Source organism: Gracilinanus agilis, chromosome 4, assembly GCF_016433145.1.
Source record: "Gracilinanus agilis isolate LMUSP501 chromosome 4, AgileGrace, whole genome shotgun sequence".
Taxonomy (NCBI): domain Eukaryota; kingdom Metazoa; phylum Chordata; class Mammalia; order Didelphimorphia; family Didelphidae; genus Gracilinanus; species Gracilinanus agilis.
Genome location: NC_058133.1, coordinates 30,006,395 through 30,033,919, shown reverse-complemented (window position 1 = coordinate 30,033,919; position 27,525 = coordinate 30,006,395). Strand labels below are relative to the sequence as shown.

Here is a 27,525-nt window from a genome sequence, read left to right as displayed (position 1 = left end):
TCAGCACCACTTGATACTACTAGTCATCCCTTCCTACGAGGGGACTTTCTCCTCTCTCAGCTTTTTTTCACTCTGTTCTGTCTTGGTTCTGCTCCTCGTTGGCTGACCACTCCTCCTCTGGGTCCTTTTCTGGATCCTTCTTTGTCATTTCTCTGTATTGAATGGCTCTGTCCTAGGCCAATCTCTTAATTAGTCTAAAGCCTCCACTCCATCTTCCACATAGGTGCATAGAGAATTTCCTAAAACACAAATCCAGCCATGTCACTGCTCTTTTTTATATATGTCCCAGTGACTTCCCATTACCTCTAAGAACAAATATAAACTTCTCCATTTGGCATTTAAAGCTATTTGCATCCTGGAACCTTGCTCCTTTTTCCAGCCTTATTCTACACAAATCCCTTTCTCTTTGGCTATAAACTGGTCTATTTCCTGCTTCTCATATGTTGCCACTCCATCTCCTACCACCATGCCTCTGAAATAACTGTTCACCATCACTAAGATGCACTCTCTACTCAACTCTTCTTAGAATTCCTACTCTCCTTCAAGGCTCAGCTCAAAAACTGCCATAGGGGGCATGAAGCCTTTTCTCATCTACTTCCTCCCTTGATGCTGAGGTCTTTCCCCCAAATCACCTTGAATATCTTTTGTCTCTGTCTATCTAGGTACACATCTTCTTTGGTTTGATGGGAAGTTCTTCAAGGACAGAGGCTGTTTCGCTATTGTCCTTTTACTTAAATTCAATCAAAATCAGTTCATTTGCTTGTGAAGAGGCCAAGGGCAGGAAAACCTTTGTATTCGGATTACCATTTTCCCTCCAAGCCTGACAGTCTGGATTTCTGACTCTTTTGGACTGCACCTATCCAGAACTCAGCTCTCCAACAACTCCACCTTTCAGGAATATGACTGAAAAGCAGAAAGGAAGTGAAAAATCTCCTGAGTGTTCCAAAAATTTGTCACAAAGTCTGTACCAAAACTGACACACTTAACTGATAGGGAAGCCCCCCCACACCTTACCCTAATTTAGTTCCTACTAACTCTTACTTCACACAAAATGTAAGCAATGCAACACATTTATTAAGTATCTAAATGCCTATATGGGTGTCCTCTGTATCCTTTCCATCTTCCCACTTTCCTTTTATTTAACCATAATAAAACCACTATGACCATTGCTCCGGGGAAAGATACCTACTTGCCAATAGATTGGCTAGATGTTGTTCCCACTATTTGAACTTAAACCCCATGAGGGCAAGGGTTTTTTCTTCTTTTGTGTTCACCTATCCAGAGCTTAGCATAGTTCTTGGCACAAAACAAATGTATTTTCCCTTTTTTTCATCCATACCAAACTATAATATGATGCTTAGCCACGCCTGCCACCCTCTCTTGTTCCAGCCTGCTCTTCTCTCCTAACCTCCAAAAATAATTTCCCTCTTTCTCAGTAGTCATCTAAACAACTCTTTCCCAATTCTACATAGGCGCCAAGGTAATTTCCCAAAGCACAGGTGTAACCATGTCCCTGCCCTCTTTATATACACCTCAGTGATTCCCTAAAACCTCTAAGAGCAAATATAAACTCCTCTGTTTAGCATTTAAAATCATTTGCTAGCTGGGTCTTTCTTTTCCAGCCTTATTTTATACTATATGCACACAATAGCACCCAAATCCTTAAAAGAAAAGTTAAATGAGTTACAAGAGGAAATAAATAGTAAAATAATACTAGCAGAGGACTTCAATTTTCACCTCAGGACTAGATAAATCTAACAACAACAAAAAAGGAACCAAGAATTTTATAAAAGTTAGATATGACAAGACTTCTGGAGAAAACTGAATGGGAATAGAAAGGAATATTCTTTTTACTCAGTGGGACACAGCATCTATTAAAAAACTGATCATATATCAGGATGTAAAACTCTCAAAACCAAAGTCACAAGTAACAATGAGAAAAATGGGATTCTTATAAATTGACTCACATGAATAAACAGAGAATTCACCAAACAATTTAGCTTCTTAAATGTAGAAAATGTAGAAAAGATGGAAGCAAAGGCAGGTGATGAAGGGTGAATATAACCAAAAGGCACTGGACTGGAAAGATTGTGCCTAGAGTGTTAAAACTCAGAATAAGCTAAGACTAGACAAGAGTGGTGTGTGTGTGTGTGTGTGTGTTTATGTGTGTATGCAAATTTTAAAGATCAGATTGACCAATAGTTTTTTTTCATAAAACTAGATCTTAGTTTTATTTACTAGTTGAAGTTTTCTTATTTTCATTATATTAATATCTCCTTTGACTTTCAGGATTTCCAATTTTTTGTTTAATTGAAGATTTTTAATTTGTTCTTTTTCTAGTTTTTTAAATCATATGTACAATTCATTGATCTGCTCTTTCTCTTATTTTTTTATATAAGCATTTAAAGAGATAAATTTCCCCCTAAGTACTGCTTTGGTTGCATCTTATACATTTTGGTATGTTATCTAGTTTTCATTCTCCTTAATGAGATTATTGATTGTTTCTATTATTTGTTTGTTGACCACTCATTCTTGAGGATTAGATTTAGTTTCCAATGAATTAATTTATGATCTATGGCCCTTTAATAAGTGTAATTTTTATTACATAATGATCCAAAAAGGATGCATTTAATATTTCTGCTTTTCTTCATTTGGTTGTGAGGTTTATATGCCCTGACACAGTCAATTTTTGTATAAGTGCAATGTACTTCTGAAAAAAGGTATATTCGTTTCCATTCCCATTTGATTTTTTCCAGAAATTTATCATCTCTAACTTTTCTGAAATTCTTAACTTTTTAATTTTTTTAATAGAATTATCTAGTTCTGAGAGGGAAAAGTTGAGGTCCCTCACTAGTATAATTTTACAGTCTACTTCTTCCTGTAATACATTTAACTTTTCCTTCAAGAATCTGGATGTTATTGTATACACATACATTTAACTTTTCCTGTAATACATTTAACTTTTCCTTCAAGAATCTGGATGTTATTGTATACACATTTTTTAAGCTACACTGGGAAAATAGGAGATTCCAAAAAAAAAAGAATAAGACCACTTCTTACACTGGATGAGACAGTGATAAGCAACAATACAGAAAGGAAAGTTTTTACAATTCTTTTCTTCTCTTTTCTCTAACAAGGAATGTGGGGAGCCAAAGAGTAAAATCTTCCCAAAACACTTCCCTCCTCGACCCTCCTGGGATTTTCGAAAAAGGGCACAGCCTTGAGAAAGAAGAAACCTTGGGAAAGAGATATTGAGGTATGGAATTTTCCCCTCCCTTGCTTCAGATGTCCAGCGAGTAGGAAAAACAGTTTCTAGTCAAAATTATCTTTGTTGACTGTGTGATTCCCACAATGGGCTAACTCAGTTCTCATGGTAGAAAGGATATATACACTTTACTTCTGGCTCTGCCAAAGGGAGAAGCCTGGAGGAGGAGAAACATGATGGAATAAATCAGGACTGTTAAAAGCCTGCTGGAGTTAAGTTTCTCTTTTTAATCCTTCATTATATTCCACCATCATCTCTTGAGACACCTCTCGAAATAACCACAATAAAGGAGAATGAACAGGTAATAAGGAATCAAAGAAGATTCTTGAACAAGGGAATGATATGATCAAATTGATGCTTTAGGAATATAAACTTGATGTTTGTATGGGAGTGGAAAGGCTAGATGCCAAGGGGCCAATTGGATGGTCATTGAGAAAGTACAGAAAAGGTGTCCTAATTAATGAAAAGGGTCCAAATTAGGATGATCATATTATGACTAGATAGAAAGGGATGGAGGTGGGATAGGATGAAACCAACATGGCAACTTATTAGATATAGGGGGTGAGAGTGAAAAGCTGAGAAACACTAAGTGTCAAACCTAAATGAATGAAGAAGAATGGAGGCTAGAAATGACCTTGACAGAAAGAAAGAACTTAGAGAAGGTGGTTTAGGGAAGAAGAGCAGTTCTACTGAAAAGACATGGAATCTGAGATGTCCAAGGGAAGGTTTTTTAACAGGCTGTTAAGAGCTTTCATTCTTCTCTCACCCTTGACCCCCCCCATAGCCACCCTGTTGCCAAGTCCTGTTGGTTCTGCCTCCCTGATTTCTTCTGAATCTGTCCCATCCTTTTGGGTCTTGCTTGCCACTACTGCAGGTATAAGTCTCCACTGTCTCTCCATAGGAGCAATGCAGCAGCTTTCTTCCTGGTCCTCCTGCCACCAGGCTACCCCTATCCAATCTGTGCTCTTGCACTAGTCATCTTCCTATTGGGCCTCTCCCCAGACCAAGATCAAATACTGACTTGGCTATTTACTACCTCTAAATATGACCATGGGCACATTTGTTCCTCAAACTGAGCCTTAGCTTTCTCAACTGTTAGATGAAGGGGTTAGATCAATGACTTTAAAGCTCCCTTCCAACTCAAAATTCTACTGTCTTCTAATTCTCTCCTCTCATCTTTGCAACCCCAGCTGAAACCTCCAATGCAGGCTTACTTGATACCACACTGTCTGAATACACCCTGTGCACTGTCAACTCCTAGAAGTTCCCTTCTCTCTGGCTCCCTGAACCTTGTCAATCCCTCAGGCTTAGCTCAAGCCCTGATTCTTTAAGGCTACTCCTGGCTGTGCAGTTCATCAGCACTTCTCTGGCTCACTTATTCCAACATTTACTTCCATACTAGAGGATTGATAAAAATGAGAACAAAATGAATCAAATGATCAACAAATACTTTTGGAATGAATGAACTAAAGGCTAAAAATGTATAGCTAGGTGGTGCAATTATAAAGAGGCAGGCTAGCCTGGGGATCAGAAGACCTGAGTTCATATTTGGCCCCAAAAACTTACTAGCCATGTGACTATACAAGCCATTTAACCTCAGTTTGCCTCAGTTTCATCAACTGTAAAGTGGGGAAAACAATAACACCTACCATGCAGGGTTGTTGTGAGGATCAAATAAAAGAATATTTGTAAAGGGCTTGGCACAGTGCCTGGCACAGAGTTGGCACTCTATGAAGGCCTATTCTCTTTCCATCTTCTACTCACGAAAAAAATACAATGTCATTTGTATTTGAGAGGGCTTCATTTCAGCGCAGGTGGAACAAAGAGCTGAAATAATAAAGAAATATGCAAGGGCCATTGAACTGCCATCATCATTGCCAGTCACATACAGACACCTATGAGCAGTAATTCAAGGAACCTAGAGAGAGCCCCACAGCTGCTAGGGGACATCTCGTAACAACTGTCACCAGCCTACTCAAGGACAGGGCCAGAACCATGACACAGCATGGCTTCACAAAGAATCTCTCTGGCTCTCCATGGTTGGCCATTCTTAGAGCAGGTATGCATTTTATTTGACGGGGCCACACATCCACACCCTCAAATTAGACACCCAACTTTCATTCTATCTTCTCTGACCTTTTCTACACACCTTATAATCCTTGGTTCGGTAGCTGCCAAGATGAGTGTGATCTGAAAAAGGATGTTACAAAAGAATTAAAATAAAAATATTTGATAACATAAAAGAAAAAGATCAGCAATCTGGCTTTAGTTATCTTTATTGCCATATTGAACATTCCACTTCTAACTCAAAATTCAAAAAGAGCTCAGTACTCCTCAGGATGATGAAATGGTGCAGAGATCAAACCTATCCTGGACAGAAATGAATAATCAATTACATTGTTCTCATGAAGAGTGGGGAAGAGGGAAAGGTCTTTGTCTTGACCTGAGAAGGTCTGAGAACTGGCTTCATTGGTTCCCCCATCCTTGGAATGCTTTCCTCCTCATCTCTGCCCTCTGGCCTCCCAGGCTTTCTTCAACCCAAATCCTGCCTTTCTATGGGAACTTTCCTGATCCCTTATATTTCTAGTGCCTTTCCTCTGTTACCTATCTCCAATTTATCCTGTCTACAGCTTGTGCGTACATAGTTGTTTACATGGTGTCCTGTCCCCCTATCAGATTAGGAGCCCCTTGAGGGCAGAGACTATCTTTACCTTTGGCTTTTTTCCAAAGGGCTGGCATACAGTAGGTTCTTAATATATCTGCTCCCTTTATGAACTGGGGAACCAAGTCAAGTGACTTCTCTTGATTTTCCTCATCTTAAAATGAAGGGGTTGGAATACATACTAAATCTTCCCTCTACTGGACATATCCTGCCCACCCATCTGTCTAATGAATTTCTACTTCCCCATCAGCTTCCACCTTCTCCAATGCCATTTCTGATTCCTCCTTTAGCAGAGTTAATAACAAACCTTCCACTGCACACTTTTCTGTAATTTTCTAATATACTTACCAAGTGATATTATATATGATAATCATCTATGTCAGAGGGGCTATATCTTATTTAAACTTTGTGTGTCTCCCAGTATCCAGTATAGTGCTAGGCACACTTTATATATTTGTTAAATGTTGTTGAATCTTCATAGTTCCTTTGGGGCTAATATTTTGATTGTCTGGAGAGCTTTAAACAAGCTGGATGACATTCTAGGGAATGTTGCAGAGAAGATATACAGGTTGGCCTAGATGTCCTTGGAAGCTTTTCCAGCTCTGAGATTTGAAGGGGGAAGAGGAGCAATCAGGAGAAGTTATCTATGAAAATTATATCCAAAGCATTATTTGTGAGACTTAATCTGAGATAAGGAAATGCTTACCATTTCTAAACCTAATTTAGAGCAAGTTTGATTTCCCCCTATTCACCACCACCTGGTCTTTGGGTTGGTTATGATCACTCTGTCATAAACAGGCCAGTGCCATGACACTAACTAGAGAACCACTTTCTTTGGTGTACTGAAAACCCAGAAAATCCAGCTTGTTTCAAATGCCATCCAGCCAATTTCTACCAAAGCCAGAACTCTCTACACAGGACTTGTACATGGGCCTAAATCCCTAGGTTTTCTATAATTTATGCCCTAGGCCCAGGTAAAGCTAATCCACTCAATTTTGGAACTCTAGACTAGGGTTGTGCCAGACTTACTGAGCCCATGATTAGACCAGAATATGTACAGGCTGGCCCCAGACCCCAGACCATGCTTCAGCTTTAAAGCCTGTCTTGTCTTCTTCATTCTCACCTCCTTCCTCAGCCCTAAAGCAAAGTTCTCGAAACATTTGGTCTCAGGACCTCTTTAATCTCTTAAAATTACTGAGGACCCCACCTTTGAAGACCTTTCGTTTACATACATTATAGCTATCAATATTTATCATATTTGAAATTAAAACACCTGAGTATCTTTGTAAAAATAGTTTTGACCTCACAGACACACTAAAAGGGTTTTCGGGACCCTCACAGGACTATATGGAACACATTTGAAAGGTATTATCTGAGTCATGTAGTTTTTGTGAAAAATCCATTTTTTCTTTGAGTTGCTGTAGTTGTTAGCCATTCTTCAGGGATCTCTAGGTTTTCCATTGTCTTTTGTACTAGTTGGTGTTTTCTTTTGTTTACTCATCTATCCATATTTAGTTTCTGAATTAGGGCTTTGTACCAGGGCCAGGTTCAGCCTCCTGTTGAATTTTTGCAGAACTTCTTGGTAGGATATGCAGGCCCAAGCACACCTGAGGTTCCCTCGGTTCTTGCATGAACTTTTTCTCCAGAGGATGCCTCACTCTAGTTCTGAGTTTCAAGATGTTGGATCTTCAGGGCTCTATCTTGTACTGGCAGATAGGGTATTGGGAACCTCAGAGATCCCAGGCATGTTCTGGTCTGAACAATGAGGAGCTTACTGATCATTGCAATCTCAAGATCTTCCAAGCTTCTTACCCTAAGGTTTTCTCATAGCAGCTCTTCTCTCCTGCTACTTTCTTGCTGCCTAAGGTATAGATCCTTGCAGGCTGCATCTGTCCTTGGCCCATTTTTGGTTGTGCTAGGAGGCTAACCTGCACTGGGGCTGGCCTCGCTAAAGGATTCTCTTCCCTATTGCCCATGAGCTTCGGGATGAATTTTTCTGCAGTTTTAGAGAAGAAAAAAGTCACTCACTAAGCTTCCTCAGTGGATCTCTTGATTGTTAATTCAGCTTGCTGCATGTAGATTTCAGGTTTTTTCTAGAATGGGGATATTAGAACCATGTGATCATCTGAGGTGGTTATTTGGGTTAGAAGTCCAGAATTCCTAGGTTAACATTATTTATCTTACCCATATTCCAGGGTTGTTTTGTAATTTTTTTACTATGTACCTCCTGATTAGAGAAATGCAAATCAAAACGACTCTGAGGTACCACCTCACATCTAGCAGATTGGCCAATATGACAATAAAGAAAAATAATAAATATTGGAGGGGATGTGGCAAAATTGGAACACTAACTGCTGGTGGACTTGTGAATTGATGCAATCATTCTGGAAAGCAATTTGGAATTATGCCCAAAGGGCTTTAAAAGAATGCCTGCCCTTTGATCCAGCCATACCACTACTAAGTTTGTACCCTAAAGAAATAATAAGAAAATACTTGTACAAAATTATTCATAGCTGCACTCTTTGTGGTGGCAAAAAATTAGAAAATGAGGGGGTATCCATCAATTGGGGAATGGCTAAACAAATTGTGGTATATGGTGATGGAATACTATTGTGCAATAAGGGATGATAAACAGTCTAATTTCCATATAAGCTGGAAAGATTTCCATAAACTGATGCGGAGTGAAACAAGCAGAACCAGGAAAACATTGTACACAGAAACTGAGACATTATGGGACCATTATATGTAATCAACTTTGCTACTAATAGCAATACAATGATCCAGGAAAAAACTGTTGGGATAGAAACACAGAAGGAAAACGTGTGATTTTCCACTTGTATATATGGGTATAGGATTTGGGGTTTTGTTTTAAAAGATTACTCTATTACAAAAATGAATAATATGGAAATAGACATTGAGTGTGGAATTGCTTGTCAACCAAGGGGAAGGGGAGGGAAAGAACAAGAATCATGTAACCATGGAAAAATATTTAAATTAATAAAATAAAATAAAGTGCTATGTGAATATGAGCTATTATGATTAAGTGATGTCAATTCTTCTTGGCTATAGGACTGCTATAATACCTTTCAGTCCACTGGATGTTCCACTTGGGGTGCTCTTACTTTTCCTAATGTTAGCACTCAGCCAGTTCTACACACAGATGGTGAGATTTACTCTAAATCAGGCGCTAGACCCCCTTTTTCTTGGGCCATTACTACAACAGCCAGAGAGCATCAAGGGAGGATCTCCTTCTACCATCAGTGACCCTAAATGGCCTCCATAAAAGTATCTCTGGATGGCACACTTTATGGTGCTGAGTCCACACATCAAGAACAGTCAATTGTTGGGCCCAGAGTGGAAGACTGAGAAGGCAGGGCTGCAACTCTAGCTTGAAGGACCAGGCAGAACCAATCTTAGCCATCTTTCTTCTCCATATCGTTAACAGTCTCTCACAAATAACAATGGTTAGTGGCAGGGCCCAAAAACATATGATAAAAATGAGATGCAGCCTCCAACAGGCCAGTTCTCTCCACAACCTCTCACTCTATAGCTATATAAGGATGACGATACAGAAGGGAAGGACACAGGGGAAAAGGGACAAGAAATCTCAAGGGCTAATAATAAGGGCCATTATTTCTAATTGCTACAGGGATGGGCCTTTCTCACTATGAACATGACTGATAGGGTACTATCTTGGAGTCATCGGAGCTAACAACAATGATAACAGCCTCTTTCCCACTGGAACCATTGAAACTCTTCATAACAATACTTAATTTTGTCATCTTCCTTCTAAAGAACTCTAAATGCTTGAGGAAATCTTTGATCTCCTTAACTTAACCCTTACAACATGGCTTCCTGGTAAACAGAGAAAAGAGTTATTATCTTTAGCTTGCAGGTGGAAGTGGTAAAGGACAGAGGGAAGAAATCCCTTTATCAGAGTGAAACAAGCTAAGATTGGAGTAAGGAATAACTATTACTATTTTTACAAATAATATACCTGAATATATTATTGATAGAAATAAGTATAATGTAATTATATAAGTAAATAAAAATTATACAAATGTATATTATTATTACTACTATCATTTCTATATCACTTTAAAGTTTACATAGCACTGAACATATTTCCTTTTATTTATCTTTACAATACCCTTGGGAAGTAAATGCTATGATAATCTCCATTTTACAGCTGTGAAAACTGAGGCAGAAAGCAGTCAATGGTTTGCCCAGGATCTCATAGTTGGTAAGTGCCTGAGATGGAATTTGACTGAGTCTTTCTGAATCCACGTCCAGCCATCTCCAGCACTGCTCCACCTTGCTGCCTTCACAAGAATGGCTAGAATTTATATAGTGTTTTAAGGTTTTTTGTGTTTCCTCCTACAACCCTGAGAGGGTAAATGTGATACTTGCCCAGAGTCACAAACTACTAAGCATCTGAGGCAGGATTTGAACTCAGGTCTCCCTGACCCCAACTCATGACTCACCAAAGCATTGCTACCACCAGGTCTGATGAATAAATTAGGGCTTATCACAGATGTAGAGGAACGTGAACCCCATGTCCTCCCTCTCCCAGACTGACTGAACTCCCAGACTCCCATTTACCAAAGAATTGGTTCAAATAGTTGCTCAGTGTCAAGAAGCTCTATCCAAAATCAGTGTGAACAGACCAGATGGTGAATGTGCCTGATTATCTCTAAAGGTGCCTCTGAGAAGGAAATCCCACCTACCCTGAATAGGAGCCTCTTTCTTTTTCACTTACTTTTTTTAAAAAATACCCTTACCTTCTGTCTTAAAATGGATACTAAGTATGGGTTCCAACCCAGAAGAACCATAAGGGCTAGGCAATGGGATTTAAAGGATGTGCCTATGGTCCTACTGCTAGGAAGTAGCTGTGGCCACATTTGAACCCAAGTCCTCTCAACTCTCTCAATCCACTGAACCACCAAACTGCCACATGGAACCTCTTTGGAGAAAAGAATACCGGACCCAGGGCCTAGCACAGATATTCCTTCATGTCATGATCTCCTTCAGTGCTTCTCCATCAGTAAAACGGGATGCTGCTAGTGAAAATACATTATAGTTTTAAAAGTGGCAAAAATGATTATTGATGATAATTATATATATATATGTGTATATATATAAAATCTTCAGGTTGCAGATAGAAGTGATAAAAGATGGGGGGAAGAGATCCCTTGGCCAGAATGAAGCAGGCCAAGGAAAGAGCCAGGAATAATAGCTATTATTATTTTTATGTATATGAGTAATACACGTGACTCTGTTGTTTATGCAAATAAGTATAATGTAATAATACAAACATAAAAATATAAATTATGCTTTGTAATTATATAAGTGTAAATAAATATTACTAGCATTTCTATAGTTTTCATTATAGTTATATATTATATATGCTATATGTTATATAACATATTTCTATAATGAATATATTAAAATAATTAATATAAATTATTATTGATACTGACACAGAGGATAGAGCACTGGCTCTGGGGTCACAGGACAGCTGGTCTCGAGATCATTCTTTAATTATTACTTGGGTGGCACTGGAAGGTTGAGTGAGGCCTCTGGTACTTAGTTTCTTTCTCTATAACATAAGAAGAGGCTGGACTCAATTGCTTCTGAGGTCCCTTCCGGGTCTAGATTTATGATCCCCTGAAGTTTTAGCAGGTTCTAGGCTTTCTACCCAGCTCAGCTCCTCCAAAGTGTCTGGAGAAGTGGAAGAGCCTGTCCCTGTATGGGAAGGTCCATGGCTATAAAATTCACCAGGAGGCGAATCAATTCTTTGGTCATGGTAAGGTAATAGGGGTGCACTAGCCCACGGGAATAAGTCCTTGAAAAGCATATGCAGCTATACCTTGCCTCATCTCAGTCCAAGTGACTCAGAGGCTGGTACTTTGGGACGATGAAGTCTTCTAACTGAATGCAGAGCCAGAAAACCTCATGACCTGGGTAGCTAAGCCAGAAGTATGCATATGAGGCATTTTTGAGATCAAATATTTTTAAAGCATTTAGCACTGTGCCTGGCACACAGAAGATGCTTAATAAATGTTTATTCCCTTCCCTTCCCCTTCCCTCCTTTGAGTTGCAAATAAAACAAGATTACTTGGAGCTCATTCCAAGAGTCAGGCTGGGGTGCAACACCACGTCCATCTCTCCCCTGTCCCCTGGGAGCTTCAAGCAAGCACATGGCCACTTCTTGGTATGTTGGATCTTTCTTGCTCAGAGATTAATGAGTGTCCAAGAGATCTCACCAGCAGACGAGCTGAATGGAGGGAGCCACCAAATTAGCAGAAGTAGCAGCAACATAGACTAGACTGGGTTGGCCCCGCCTAGCCCAGCAGCAAACAGACCCATATTCAGCTGAAATGTCATGTAAGAGCCAGTTCAGGTGGACTAAAAGGTAGCCCTTTGGCATTTGTGTGATCTACATATGTATCTTGTCACCACTGTATTTTAAGCTAGCATTCACTTTCCCTATGGATTCTGTGTCTATTTGTGGGAGAATGCACCCCAGGTTTTATTATACCTTTGGAGAAAATCTTTACTAAAAGCTAAAGCATGAGGCAGCTAGGTGTCTCAGTATATTGAAAGTCAGGCCTAGAGACAGGAGGTCCTGGGTTCAAATCTGGCCTCAGACACTTCCCAGCTGTGTAAACCTGGGAAAGTAACTTAGCCCCCAATGCCTAGACCTTACAGCTCTTCTGCCTTGGAGCTATGCTAGCAGCTGTTATATCCTCTCAAGTCTTCTCAAGACTGAACATGCTTAGCATGTTCAATTCTTCCCATGGCATGGACTTGAGGCTCTTGGCCAATGTGGCTGCCTTACTCTGGACATTCAGAAACTCATCAATGTCCTTTAAACTGTGATGCAGAGAACTGAGCCAAGTATTCTGGATGTAATCTGCCCAGGTCAGCAGAAAAAGGGGATGTTGTTTTTCTTCCCAAGAAGTGCTAAAGCTTGGCTTTTCTGGGCACAAGAGCCTACAGCTGATTCATGCTTACCTTAAAGGCCGCTAAAAACAAACAAACAAACAAAAACTATCTTTTTCAGTTCAACTGTAGACCAACTGAAACTGTAGCTTTCTCCCTGAATTATATCAAATTCAAATCATATCAAATTCAGTCATGTTTTTGTCCAGAAAGATCTTAACTTTGTCATCCAGCTCTGTGTTACCAGCACATTTAAAAAGCATGACAATGATGTCATTAACATAGTTATCAATAATCAGCATTAAGTCCACATGCCACATGCCACAATGACAGAGAACCAAGAGTTATGGTGCTTGGATTCTAGTCAGCTCAGAATGCTTTTGCATTCTCCTCAGTGTGGACTGATTATATCTGAGGTTCCATCAACTCTAAAACTGTCTGATCATATAATAACAAATGGACAGCTGCTTGTTGGAAAGGGCCACAGAGGACACTGGGCCCAGCACAGGCTGGACTGAGTGGCCCAAACTCCATACCAGTTTGGGGATTCTTTGATCTAACTGTTCTGCTAACTCACATCATTGCAACTTTTTCACAAGAAGAGCCCAAGATGTTGTACTCCAGGTTTTACTGAGATCTAGGTAGCATTCTCTGATCTATAAGTTTGGGAAGACTATCAAAAAAGGAAATAAAAGTAAGTTTTAGTATGCTCCATTCTTGATGAAGACATGCTGGTTCTTCATTGCCTCTTTCTTCTGAAATGTTTACTTATTTTTCCCTTAATAATTTCTAAATTTTTGTCAGGGATTGAATTCAAACTATTAACCTATGGTTTACAGAATCCATAATGTTCCTTTTTTACAATCAGGCCTGGGGCACCTCTCCCGTTCTCCACAACCTTTCAGAGATGCTTAATGGTGGCTCAGCAGTCATCTATTTTATTTTCAGGACTGGAGGATGTCCTTCCTTTTGAGCAGGTGACTTGAATTCATCAAGGGCATCTATGTGCTCTGGTGCTGTCTCCTTCTTTATCATAGGTATCACTACCATAATAGGGGTATAGGGTGTCAGGGAGAACTAGCACCTCTGGTGGGAGGACTTGCCAAATCCTCTTCAGGGATGCTCATCCACCTTTGGTGTCCACCTGTCACTCAGCTCTCTCCAGTGGCTCCAAGAAGCTGTAGCATGCACAGTGGCCACACCTGGGTAAAACTATCTTGGCAGAAGGGCTAAGTGAGGCTTGGGTAGGCCTTAAATTTGTCAGTGAGTTAGAGAGGTGTCTATCCCAAGCATGTGAAGACTTCTTCCAGTGGAATGGGCAGATGAGAACAATTTATTCCAATGGCTATGAAGGTAGCGGAAGCAGACACTGTGGAGGATTTAGAGCTTGTTCAGACATCAAAGACTCCACTGCATCCTGGGCCATCATCATTCATCCTGACTTCTGTCTTGTCAATGGGCTTAAATGACTCTGGAAGAGAGAGGGAGGCTGACGACTTTGTGCAACTCTGCCTCACTTTGATCCAATTCATTCTCAAGTCAGGACATCACTCCATGATGCCACTGGTTCACTTCGAAGTGAAGGACAAACAACGTCGTTTCCCTAACTGCTACTGTTTGTTTTGTCCTTTCCAACTTAAGGGTCTATGAAGGAAGACAAAATGAAAGCACAAGAGACTTTATTTATTTAGTTAGTTAGTTAATTTTACATGATTCATTTTCTTTCCCTCCCTCCTCCTGGAGCCAACAAGCAATTCTACTGGGTTATACAAATGTTATCGCTTGGTATCTATTTCCATATTATTAATTTTTGCAATAGAGTGATCTTTTAAAACTAAAACCCCAAATCATGTACCCATATAAACAAGTGATAAGTCATATGTTTTTGTTTTGTGTTTCTATTCCCATAGTTCTTTCTCTCAATGTGGATAGTGTTCTTTCTCATAAGTCCTCTGGGACTGTGCTGAATCATGTTGCATTGCTACTAGTAGAGAAGTCCATTACATTCAATCATTCCACAATGTTTCACTTTCTGTATACAGTGTTCTCTTGATTCTGCTCATTTCTCTCTGTATTAGTTCATTGAGGTTCTTCCAGCTCACATAGAACTCTTCCATTTAATTATTTCTTACAGCACAATAGCATTCCATAACCATCAGATAACACAATTTGTTCAGCCATTCCCCAATCAAGGGACATGCCCTCATTTTCCAATTTTTTGCCACTTCATGAATACTGAATATTTTTGTATAACCCTTTTTTATTATCTCTTTGGGGTACAAACCTAGTAGTGGTATTGCTGGTTCAAAAAGCATTCATTCTTTTAAAGCCCTTTAGGTATAGTTCCAAATTGCCTCCCAGAATGGTTGGATCAATTCACAAGTCCACCAGCAATGTATTAGTAACCTGATTTTGCCACCTCCCCTCCAACATTTATTATTTCCATTACTGTTTTATTAACCAATCTGCTGGGTGTGAAGTTGTATCTCAGAGTTGTTTTGATTTTCATTTCTCTAATCAGGAGGGATTTAAAACACTTTTTCATGTGATTATTGATAGTTTTTATTTCTTCATCTGAAAACTGCCTATTCATATCCTTTGACCATTTGTCAATTAAGGAATGGCTTGATTTCTTGTACATTTGGCTTAGTTCCTTATATATTTGGGAAATTAGACTTCTGTCAGAGAATTTTGTTATAAAATTTTTTTCCATTTTGTTGCTTCCTTTCTAATTTCAGTTGCATTGGTTTTGTTTGTACAAAAACTATTTAATTTAATATAATCAAAATTGTTCATTTTACATTTTATAATGTTCTTTATCTATTGCTTGGTCTTAAATTCCTTCCTTTCCCACAGATCTGACAGGTATACTATTCTATATTCACCTAATTTATTTATGATTTTGTTCTTTATATTTAAGTTATTTACCCATTTTGAATTTATCTTGGTATAGGGTGTAAGATGTTGACCTAAATCTAATTTTTCTCATATTGTTTTCTAATTTTCCCAGCAGTTTTTTGTCAAATAGTGAGTACTTGTTCTAAACGCTGGATCTTTGAGTTTATCAAACACTAGGATTTCTGAGGTCATTTATCCCTACTCTGTTCCATTGATCCACCCTTCTGTCTCTTAGCCATTAACAATTTATTTCGATGTTGACTGCTCTGTAGTACAGTTTAAGATTTGGTACTGCTAGGACCACATCCTTCACATTTTTTTCATTTGTTCCCTTGATGTTCTTGGTATTTTGTCCTTCCAGATGAACTTCATTATAATTTTTTCTAATTCTATAAAAAAGTCTTTTGGCAATTTGATCATTATGGCACTGAATAAGTAAATTAGGTTAGGCAGGGTTTTTTTTTTTATTATATTAGCTCATCCTACCCATGAACAATTAATGGTTTTCCAATTGTTTAGATCTAGTTTTATTTGTGTGAAAAGTGTTTTGTAGTTGTGTTCATATAATTCCTGAGTTTGTCTTGGCAAAAAGATTCCCAAATATTTTTTATTGTCTAGAGTTATTTTAAATGTAGTTTCTCTTCAACTTTTGTTGCCGAGTTTTGTTGGTAATATATAGAAATGCTGATGAATTATGCAGGTTTATTTTGTATCCTACTACTTTGATATTTCTACTAACTTTTCAGTTGAATTTCTAGGATTCTCTAAATATATCTGCAAAGAGTGATAAGTTAGTTTCTTCATTGCCTACTTTGATCCCTTCAATTTCTTTTTTTTCACTAATTGCTACTGCTAGCATGTCTATCAAATATTGAATAAAATATCAAATAAAATAGGTGATAATGGGCATCCTTGCTTCACTCCTGATCTTATTGGGAAGGCTTTTAACTTATTCCCATTGCAAATGATACTTGCTGATGGTTTTAAATAAATACTGTTTATTATTTTGAGAAAAGGCCCTTCTGTTCCTATACTTTCTAGTGTTTTCAATAGGAAGGGGTGTTGTATTTTGCCAAAGGTTTTTTTTTTTTCTGCATCTATTGAGATCATGTGATCTCTGTTAACTTGATTATTGATATGGTTAATTATATGGATGGTTTTCCTAATGTTAAACCAGCCTTGCATTCCTGGTATAAATCCCACCTGGTCATAGTGAATAATCCTTGTGATAACTTGCTGTGTAGTCCCTTTGCTAGTATTTTATTTAAGATTTTTGCACCTATGTTCATTAAGGAGATTGGTTTGTAGTTTTCTTTCTCAGTTTTTGGTCTTCCTGGCTTAGGAATCAGTACCGTATTTGTGTCAAAAAAGAATATGGTAAGACTTCTTCTTTGCTTATTTTCTCAAATAGTTTATGTAGTATTGGTATTAGTTGTTCTTTAAATGTTTGATAGAATTCACTTGTGAATCCATCTGGCCCTGGGGCTTTTTTTCTTAGGAAGTTCCTTGATGGCTTGTTCAATTTCTTTTTCTGAGATGGGATTATTTAAATATTCTATTTCCTCTTTTGTTAATCTAGACATTTTATATTTTTGTAAGCATTCACCTATTTCACCTAGATTGTCATATTTATTGCCATATAATTGGGCAAAGTAGCTCTTAATAATTGTCTTAACTTCCTCTTCATTAGAGGTAAGATTGCCCTTTTCATTTCTGATACTGTTAATTTGATTCTCTTCTTTCTTGTTTTTATTAGATTTACCAGTACTTAATCTATTTTACTTATTTTTTCAAAGTTATCAGCTCCTAGTCTTATTTATTAGTTCAATAGTTCTTTTACTTTCAATTATATTAATTTCTCCTTTAATTTTTAACACATCCAATTTAGTTTTTATCTAGGGATCTTTCATTTGTTCTCTTTCTAATCTTTTAAGTTATAAATCCAATTCATTGATCTCCTCCCTCTCCATTTTGCTGATGTAGGCTGGTGATGGCAAACCTATGACACACATTTTCAATGACACGCAGCCGCATGGGGCCATATCCAGAGAAGTATGGGGCCACATGCCAAGGATGAAACATTTGCTGTAGTGTAGTGTAGATACGTTGTGCTCTATAGATGACAATTCTACCTATATTAATTTGCCTATTTTGGTTTATTAAATATAGTTATATATTATAATTATGCATTTTTGTTATTTAAACTAAATATCATGAAATTATGTTTTTTTTTTTTCTCAAAGTGACATGTCACCCGAGTTATGCTTGTTTTTTTGGTAAACTTTTGACACACCAAGCTCAAAAGGTTGCCCATCACTGATGTAGGCACTCAAAGATATAAATTTTCCCAAGTACTGCTATGATTGTATCCCATAGATTTTGATACATTATCCCCTCATTGTCATTCTCTTAAATGAAATCAGTAATTGTTTCTATGATTTTTTTGACCCACCGGTTTTGAAGAATTAGATTAGTTTCCAAATAATCTCATATTTGCCTCTCCATGAACACTTATGAATTGTAATTTATCTCATTATAATCTGAAAAAGTTGCATTTATTATTTCTGCTTTTCTGAATTGGTTTTTATGCCCTAGTAAATGGTCAATATTTGTATATGTACCATGGACTGTTGAAAAGAAGTTATATTCCTTTTCATCCCTGTTCAGTTTTCTCAAGATAAATATTAACTCTCATTTTTCTAAAATTTCATTAATTTCCCTTACTTTCTTATTTATTTTTTAGTTCAATTTACCTAGGTCTGATAAGGAAAGGTTGAGTTCCCCATTGGTATGCTTTTACTATCTATTTGTTTCTTTAGTTTCTCCTTTAGAAATCTGAAATTTGGTGCATAAATGTTTAATATTGATATTACACTTCATTGTTTATAGTACCTTTTAACAAGATGTAATTTCCTTCCTTATCTCTTTTAATGAGATCAGTTTTTACTTTAGCTTTATCTGGTATTATGATTCCTACTCCTGCTTTTTAAAAAAAATTTAGATGATGCATAATAAACTCTGCTTTAGCCTTTTACCTCGAATCTGTGTCACCCTACATCAAATATGTTTCTTGTAAACAGCATACAGTGGGATTCTGGTTTTTCATCCACTCTGCTATCTGCTTCCATTTTATGGGTAAGTTCATCCAATTCACATTCAGAGTTATGATTACTAACTATGTATTGCTCTCCATCTTATTTTCCCCTTTGGATCCTACTCTGTGCCTCCTCAATAGTGTTTTGCTTTTTATCAACACCCCTTACTTCCCCCTCCCTCCAATTACCTTCCCCTCCCCTTGTCTTATTCCCCTTCTACTTCTCTGTAGGGTAAGACATAATTCTATTCTCCAATGAGTATATTTGTTTTTCCCTCTCTGAGCCAGTTATGATGAGAATAAAGTTTAAGTATTTTCCATCACCACCTTTATCCTCTCCTCTACATAATGATTTTTCACGCCTCTTTATGTAATATAATTTACCCCATCTATCTCTCTCTTCCCTTTTCTCTCAGTGCAATCCTCTTTTTCATCCCTTGATTTTTTAACATACAATATTGTATATATACATATTATATACATGCATACATATCATTTCATATCATCACATATACATATTATATCATCATATATATATCATAATCAGTTTACTTCACCACCCTCTTTCTGGGTAAACTTCTATCTTCTCTACTACTAAGAGTAATTTTTGAGAATTACAAGTATCCTCTTTTCCATGTGGACATAAAAACATTTTGACCTTAATGAGTCCCTTAAATTTTCTCTTTCTTATCTTTTTGGGCTTCTCTTGTGTCTCATGTTTGGACTTCAAATTTTTTGTTTAGGTCTGGCTTATTCCTCAGCAATGCTTGGAAATCTTCTAACTTATTGAATGTCTATTTTTCCCCCAAAAGAATATACTCAGTTTTGCTGGATAGGTGACTCTGGGTTGTAAACATAGATCTTTTGCTGAATATCATATTCCATGCTTTTCAATACTTTAATATAAAACTGCTAGGTCTTTTGTGATCCTGATTGTAGCTCCATGGTATTTGAATTATTTCTTTCTGGCTGCTTACAGTGATTTTTCCTTGGCTTAGGAGTTCTTGAATTGATGGATCTCTACTTCTCCTTGTAGCCAGATACTATTGTATGATCCACTGCAAGCAACAGTCCTATCCCTTCTTCAATCTTTCTTTTCCCCAATTTACTCAAAAGCAACAAGAGGTCTTTGTGTCCTAAACAACCCCAGCTCATTCCTGAGCTTCTGAACGCTTTTACTAGAGACTCATCTTATTTGCTCATTCTCTGTGTTTGTCTTTTAAAACTCATCACTCAATCCAGATCCTGGTGCCTATTACTTACCAGGCCCTCTGTTAGCAAAGGCAAGGAAGGGCCGGCTCATGGTGCAAGACTGGAGCAAAGGAAGAATGGAGAGTGATCTTACAGTGATATGAAGTGTGTAACTGGCTTATTGTGGATGGACTCAAGTTTTTCCATGAAATAAAAGATGATCCCCTCTGATGAGAATGTTGAGGATGAGGTGACTCAGGGGCTTGAGAGAAGAAGAGGCATAGTGGCAAAGGAGACCTGAGTTCAAATTCTCTCTCAGATATCTACAAGTAAGTCATTTCACCAATATGACTATACACCATCTTTATCTGTTTCTTCCTCTGTAAAATTAAGGGTTTAAACTTAAGGTCTCTTCCAGCTCTAAATTATGATCTAATAAACAGCTACTCAGAGAGTAGAGGTATCACAGGATAACCAATCACAAGACCACAGGTCAATAAGGCTAGAAAAAAGGCTTGCTCGGCAGGGAGTGACATAGATAACATAAATGTGTAGTGAAGGATTAACTCATCAATATCTTCACATTGTTAAATCCAAACAATTTCCCCCATCTTTTACTTCTTCAGTATCATTTATACCTTCAAAAGAAACATCTTTGGGATTCTGACTTGGAGAGTAAAACTGGGAGGTTCCATCGTACTTCATTGTTTAAAAAACAAAAGGGTTTTTACTCTAAGAAATCTCATCTAACTTTCTCATCATGATTCTGTTTGCTACCCTACTGTGGTTTCCTTAAATGCCCTTAGGATGACTTTATGGAATTTCTTTCCTATAGGATTTCTTTTTTCCCTGTTTTGGGGGCATAAATGCTTCTTGTGCTCTTCTCTCATCCTCTCTGTAAGATTTTACAAATGAGCAGACACTCTAAGCTTGTGCTGCCTTCAGCAGTTGTTATCCTTCAGGTTGGCAAATAGATCAAATGTTTGTTGACTGAGGTGTTTATGAGGTTCTTGGTCTCCATTTTATAATAATTTATATTGGTGAAACTCCTGTGTGGAATTATAATATTTGGTATTAAGATCCTTTCCCATGACTATTTCCCATTTATCAAAATCAGTAACTAAGTCAGGTTGAATTATTTTAATCACCTGAAATAGTTTGTGTATTTCTTTTTTATTATTATTATGTTTGCTCTTAATGCTGACCTTTTTTCTCTAACAAATGAGTGGTCTTTCTGCACATCGATAGATGATTCAGGAATGACTCATACATCAGGGATGAATCATTTCTTGACTGTCATAACCAGTTTTCTTTTGGGAGGATATTACTTGGTGCCATATCCAGCAACTCTCAAAACTTTTTTCAAAGAAAGCAGCCATTATATTTAGAAATGGGAGCAGCTGGGTAGCTCAGTGGATTGAGAGTCAGGCCTAGAGATAGGAGGTCCTAGGTTCAAATATGGCCCCAGACACTTCCCAGCTGTGTGACCCTGGGCAAGTCACTTGACCCCCATTGCCCATCCTTACCACTCTTCCACCTAGGAGCCAATACACAGAAGTTAAGGGTTTAAAAACGTAAAAAAAAAATAAATGATACTTTCTTAACAAAAATTTAGCCTCTCTTATTCCTCTCTCCTAAGCTGTATTTTCTGACTTATTTTTTGACTTCTCATCTATTCACAACCTTTTTACTGAAGTCACCGAGTAGCAAAATACATTCATTTGATTTGGAAGACTTCATCAAGTTCTTCACAGAAGTCTATATCTCTTTATCCTGTGGAACAGAGTAATTATTTTCCATGTGACCTTTTTGCAAATAACAAATTTCTTATGAAATGGTATTTTATAACATTGCTTAGCCCCTCATGTTCCTTCATCCCACAGAGCCAGACAGTTGCCAAGATTCATCAGTTCCACCTCCACCACATCTCTCCCATCCAGCACTTGTCCAGCCTCTGTTTAAAGACTCATGAAGAAGGATCTCATCATCTTTTGAGGAAACATATTCCTCTCTGGGACAGCTCTCCTGGTCTCTTTACAACCTGAATGCCTGGTTCTGCCCTCGAGCCAAATAGAACAAATTTAATCACTCCTTCACATAATAGTTCCTCAAACTCTCATGTCCCTTTCTCCACTCTCAATTATTTTCCTTCTACAAGTAAAACATGCCCAATTCCTTCAAATTACTCCAATGTGCCATGCCTTTAAGGTCTTTCACAGGAGAAAACTGGCATTTGATTCTCTAGCAATTTCATTTTTGTCTTTCTATCCTCAGGCCTAGCATGGTACTTAATCAGAATTGGTTGATTTTTGATGTTTACAAATACATGATAAGCCCAACACCACCAACTCCTTTTTGTTGCCTTTCCAAGGAAAAACTAGGAGCCATACTTTGATTTTGCTTCAATTTCCTTTTGGTTTTGGTCTCCTTGATAGAATGTCAGAAGAAAATTATTCATTTCTGCCAACAGTATTGGATAGTTCCCCTTCATAGAAATTAGAATACTGTCTGAGTATTAACTTTGCATCTGTTCAAACACCCTCCTCCAACTATCACTGAAGAAAAAGAGTGGAGGCAAAGGAGACTTTTGTCAACTGATAAGCATTTCTTAAGCACCTTATATGTGCCAGGTACTGTGCTGAACTTAGAGGACAAAAACACAGGTAAATGTCAGTCCTTATCCTCAAGCTCACAGTCTAATAGGAGGCACAATATGAAGATGTCTATGTACAAACAAGCTAGGTAAAGGATAAACTGGAGATAATCATCAGTAGGACACTACTATTAAGGGAGATCAGGAAAGCCTTGTTGGAAGCTAGGGTAGTTGGGAGACAGAAAGCATTCCAGGCATGGGAAACTTTGAGTGAAAATGCCTATCCTGGGAGATAGAGTATGGTCCGAGGCATAGCCAGGAGGCCAGTGATCTTGAAGCAAAAAGTATGTGGGTTAAGGAATAAAGCATAAGAAAATAGGAAGGGTCAAAGGAGGCCAGGTTATGAAGGGCTTTCAATGTTGAAAGCATTGCAAACCAGTCTAAGCAAGGATCCCATGAAATTATATTTTCTGTTGCTCTAGACACAAAGCAGAACCAATTCCATCAACATATTTTTCACATTCTTCCCAAGAACAAGTGATCTCTCCTTCCATTACCCTGTAACTCCCTTCTCTCGTCTGCCTTCATTCATACTGTAAGTGTCAATACTAATTTGAGTTGGTTCCTCCAGGAGTATGGCTTTTCATTGGCCACTGGACAAGCACTCAGTTAAAATTTATCAATGGTCTAAACACTGTATCATCATTCTTTGACACGTTTCCACCACTGCAAAAGATGAGGGAAAGGTCTGTGAGACATTTGTCACTTCTATTTCTCTTTGACTCAGAATATGGTAACAGGCCTTTCTGAATCCACCTTGCTGCCACTAAGAAAAGTAGACACAATTTATGGCTGAGTCCAATTCAGAGTTTTCTGAGCTCAATAGAATCTGCCCATAGTTTTACTTAGCTGGCATAGTCAATGAGATATATAGTCCTCAACGAGATCACCAAAGACAAGAGATACAATTCCAAAGCATGGCTTTCCAGTGAAATTCAGGCATTCACTCATCATAAATAATTCAATCTCTACTAATCCTCCAGCCTTCTTCAATGATGTAGGATGATATAGATGACTCTTACTTTTTTTGAAACTCTTACTTTCTGTCATAGTATCAGTTCTCAGTCAGAAGAGCAGCAAGGGCTAGGCAATGGGGGTTAAGTGATTTGCCCAGGGTCACACAAGTAGGAAGGATCTCAGGCCAGATTTTGATGTGGGCTGAAATGTCCCACAAACCCTGCCAAGTAGCTGTAAATAATCAAAAGAACATGGAAGTGATAACTAGTTGATTAGAATCATATAAGACATATGAGTTACTTAGATTCACAATTATGAAAGAACTCTTGCAATCAATCTTTAGACATAATCTAGGTCCTCAGTTGAGGTCTCTGGACCACAAGTGGAGGTGGTTTGGCTTCCAAGGACTAGGTTCAAACAATGCTCAGTTTCCACACTCTGCACAGAATCAGGCAAAAGCAAACAGAATGAACCATGGTTAAGCCACACAGACCAAGTGGACCATGGGTAAAGTGGCATCAGTTCCCTGAAGACACAGGGCAACAGCTGCCCAAACAAATGATTCTTTCCTTAGTAACCAAGATGAAGAGCATGTCTGAGAGCCCCTACTTAGCACCTTTCGCTTTTAGCTTTCACACTCCTTACTCTCTCACTACCTCTACTTACCTCTTTTCCTTACCCTAATTACTTACTTGCTATACTAGCCACTCTTACTATATTCTCTTACAATAAAGCTTGTTTCCTGGCAATGGAGTCAGTTGAGTCATCAATCAATTCTTTGGATGAGAGCTGATAAGCATTTGCTCCATCAGTCTGAACTCAGGTCCTCCTAATTCTAGCCAGACATTCTATCCATTGTGCTACCTAGCTTCCCTAGCTTCTTGACAGATGCGGTGATGGATCTCAAGCTCTGGCAGGTCCCACCCATCAGGAAAAGCTTGGCAACACATTGTATGTCTCTTATCCTGGGCCCAAGTGAATTAAAGGGGAGGAGAGATGAAGTTTTTCAAACTCAGTACCTAAGACCAAGCATCAGTAAAGGGGTGGCACATCTGCAGTATACGAAGTTATAGTGTCTGACAGAGGCCAATTTGGACCCATGAGGCGAGATGTGTGTTCAGGGCCCACCAGCTCTTCAAAAGATGACAGTGGGCCAATCATAGCTTCTCTGCATTTTAGTTCATTCCTTTATTACAAAAACCATATTGGAGTGTAGGAGTAGCACTGAGGCTGAAGACAGAAGATCTAATTTTGGAGGTTGGCTTTCCCCACTGCCTATCTATGTGAATGGGTGAGGTCTCTGTTTGGGTTCTGCCATTTGCAAAATGAAGAGAGTGGGTGCTCTGAGAGCAGGCTCTCTATCAATAGGAGCTATGCAATAAGGATACTCGGACTTAAAGTACTGCCCCACAAGACGGTGGTGAGCAGAGGGTGTTCTAAGTACTACAGAGAGGGGAGCCCACAACTATTAGCTATCATATGCATAATGAGGGTTCTAGAGAAGACACCTGCTGGTCCTTGACCCCAGCTCTTAGCTCCTCCCTCCAGGTGGGTCCACATGATAAATGTACTGGAAACATTAGCCCCTGTGGCACAGAAACACTGGTCTCTAGGGCCAGGGAACAGGAAGGAAAGGAATCAGATAGCCACAGAAATAATCTCTCTTCCTAGTGATACAGTGTGATGTAATAGTTAGTGCTGGACTTGAGGAAGACACAGGTTTGACACCTGCCTTTCATATAAAAGGCACTTGATAAATATCTATTGGGCTGGCCTGGACTGAATTCCTAATTATATGATCCTGGCCTGGGTAAGTGTAACCACCCCCCTGCCCTCCAACATAAAGGACACACACACACACATGCATGTGCCCCAGCTCACCGTTGTGCATTTTGCACCATCCTTCTCTTGAAGATTCCCTGCCAGAATATCCAAGAAGAGCCTCAAGCTTGGGGTTTGGGGTGTCAGCCTAAGGGGAAGAGAACCAAGATGTTAGAACCAGGTGAGAAACAGTAGAACAGCAGTCATCAAAACCATCTGGTATTGGTCAAAGACAGGGAGCCACATTAAACAGAACATGCTAGGAAAGGGGGAGTCAGGAATATACGACTCAATAAAGTCAGCATGTAGTACACCAGGAAAAAACAAGTTTCTTAATGCTGGGAAGCAGCTTAATAGAAACTAGGCTGAGACCAAGATTGGAGACCTTTTCCCACAATAAACAGAAATGGTTAAGTGATCTTAATATTAAAGATAATACCATAAAAATTAAAGAGAGGCAGCTCATATGGCTTTCACAGGTATGGGTAGGAGATAGATTTCCTACAAAACAAGGTATGTAGGCAATTACAAAAGAAAATATATACCTCTGATTACATAGAACTAAACAGATTCTACACAAATAAAATTAATGCTGCCATGATAAGAAGGGAAACAGTTAAAACACAAGGGAAAAAAACATTTGTATCAAATTTATCGGATAAGGGTTTGGCATCCAAAATATATATACAAAATATATAAACAACTAATTGATACATATATACTCAGACAATAAAAAGTCATTTTCCCATAGACAAATGGTCAAAGGCTACAAATGGATGGTTCTCAAAACAATTGCAAACTATTAATGGCCATATAAAAGGATGTCCCTCATAAGTGTAAATATAAACAACTCTGAAGTTTCACCTCAAACTGAGGAATCTAGCAAAGAGGACAAAGGATAGGAAGTCAATGTTGGAGGATTTGTAAGAAGAAGGGCATCCTAGTACAACTGCTGGTGGAGAGATGAATCAGTACAACCCTTCTGGAAAGTAATTTGGAATTATGTAAATAAAGTGAATAAAATGTCGGTATCCTTTGACCCAGAGGTTATACGTCTTGGCATATATCCTAAGGAGTTCACTGATAAGAAGAATACCCCAAATATTTATGGCAGCACTTTTGGTGGTAGTATAAAAACAAAGTAAATGCCCATTAATTAGGGAATAACTACAGAAATTAAGGCCCATAATGTAATAGAATATTACTGTGATAAAAGAAATGATGAATACAGAGAAGCATGGAAAGATTTACACAATTTGATCCAAAATGAAGTAAGCAGAGCCAAGAAAAAATTACTCATAACAGCAATATCAAAGGAGATGGGAAGATTCACCATAAAATAATCCAAAGGGAATGTTGCAAAATGACAAAGAATAGCCTGGTCCCAAAGAATAAAGTAAAGAAGCATTCCCACCTGACTTCTTTGATAAGGTAAGAGGTGAGAGCATTTATTGGTTAAATTTTGCTGAATTTTTTCCTTACAAATATTATAATTATATGATATGGCTCTCTGGGAAGGGGCAAGGGAAAGATAGTGATATTAATTCTGATGGCAATATAAAAAACAAAAGCTCCCACAAAAATGTTGGTAGTTCAAAGACCATAGCCCCATTGTGCAGATAAGAGATGCCTCCACGCCAACCCAGCTCAGGGTGGAGAGGGTACTGGAGCCAGGATTCTAGCTGAGGTCCTGAACCTCGAGATCAATGCCCTCTCCACCAGAATATGCTGTCTGGAAGCTAAGGGTAAAATCCCTTCTTTCTAGTGGGCTCTGGGGCAGTATGTAGTGGCAGAAAAACAATATGGGTTCCAGGTCAGATTTTGAATCCTCCTCTGACTCTATCTATGTGACCCTGGGAAAGTCATAGAGCTTTCCTAGACCTTGGTTTCTTCCCCTATAAAATGAGGGATCTGAACTCTGAGGGCTTTTAGAACTTCAGATCCAGGGCCCCATTAAGTGGATATCTGCTGAACTGAATAGAAGTGCAACAAGAAATAGGAATCAAAACTCATGGTTGAGGAACAATGGAATTGCAATT

At 38.4% G+C, this 27,525-nt stretch overlaps 1 protein-coding gene across 1 annotated transcript in view; it reads right to left on the bottom strand.

The window, feature by feature from the left end:
- SPATA6 (spermatogenesis associated 6) overlaps positions 1-27,525 on the bottom strand; it is a 162,857-nt gene that overhangs the window by 41,820 nt on the left and 93,512 nt on the right. Inside the window, exons 9-10 of the mRNA XM_044674813.1 lie at positions 25,547-25,634; positions 5,415-5,455 (exon numbers count right to left, since the gene is read on the bottom strand). Of these exons, the coding sequence (XP_044530748.1) occupies positions 5,415-5,455; positions 25,547-25,634 (129 nt within the window). The remainder of the gene's footprint in view (positions 1-5,414; positions 5,456-25,546; positions 25,635-27,525) is intronic.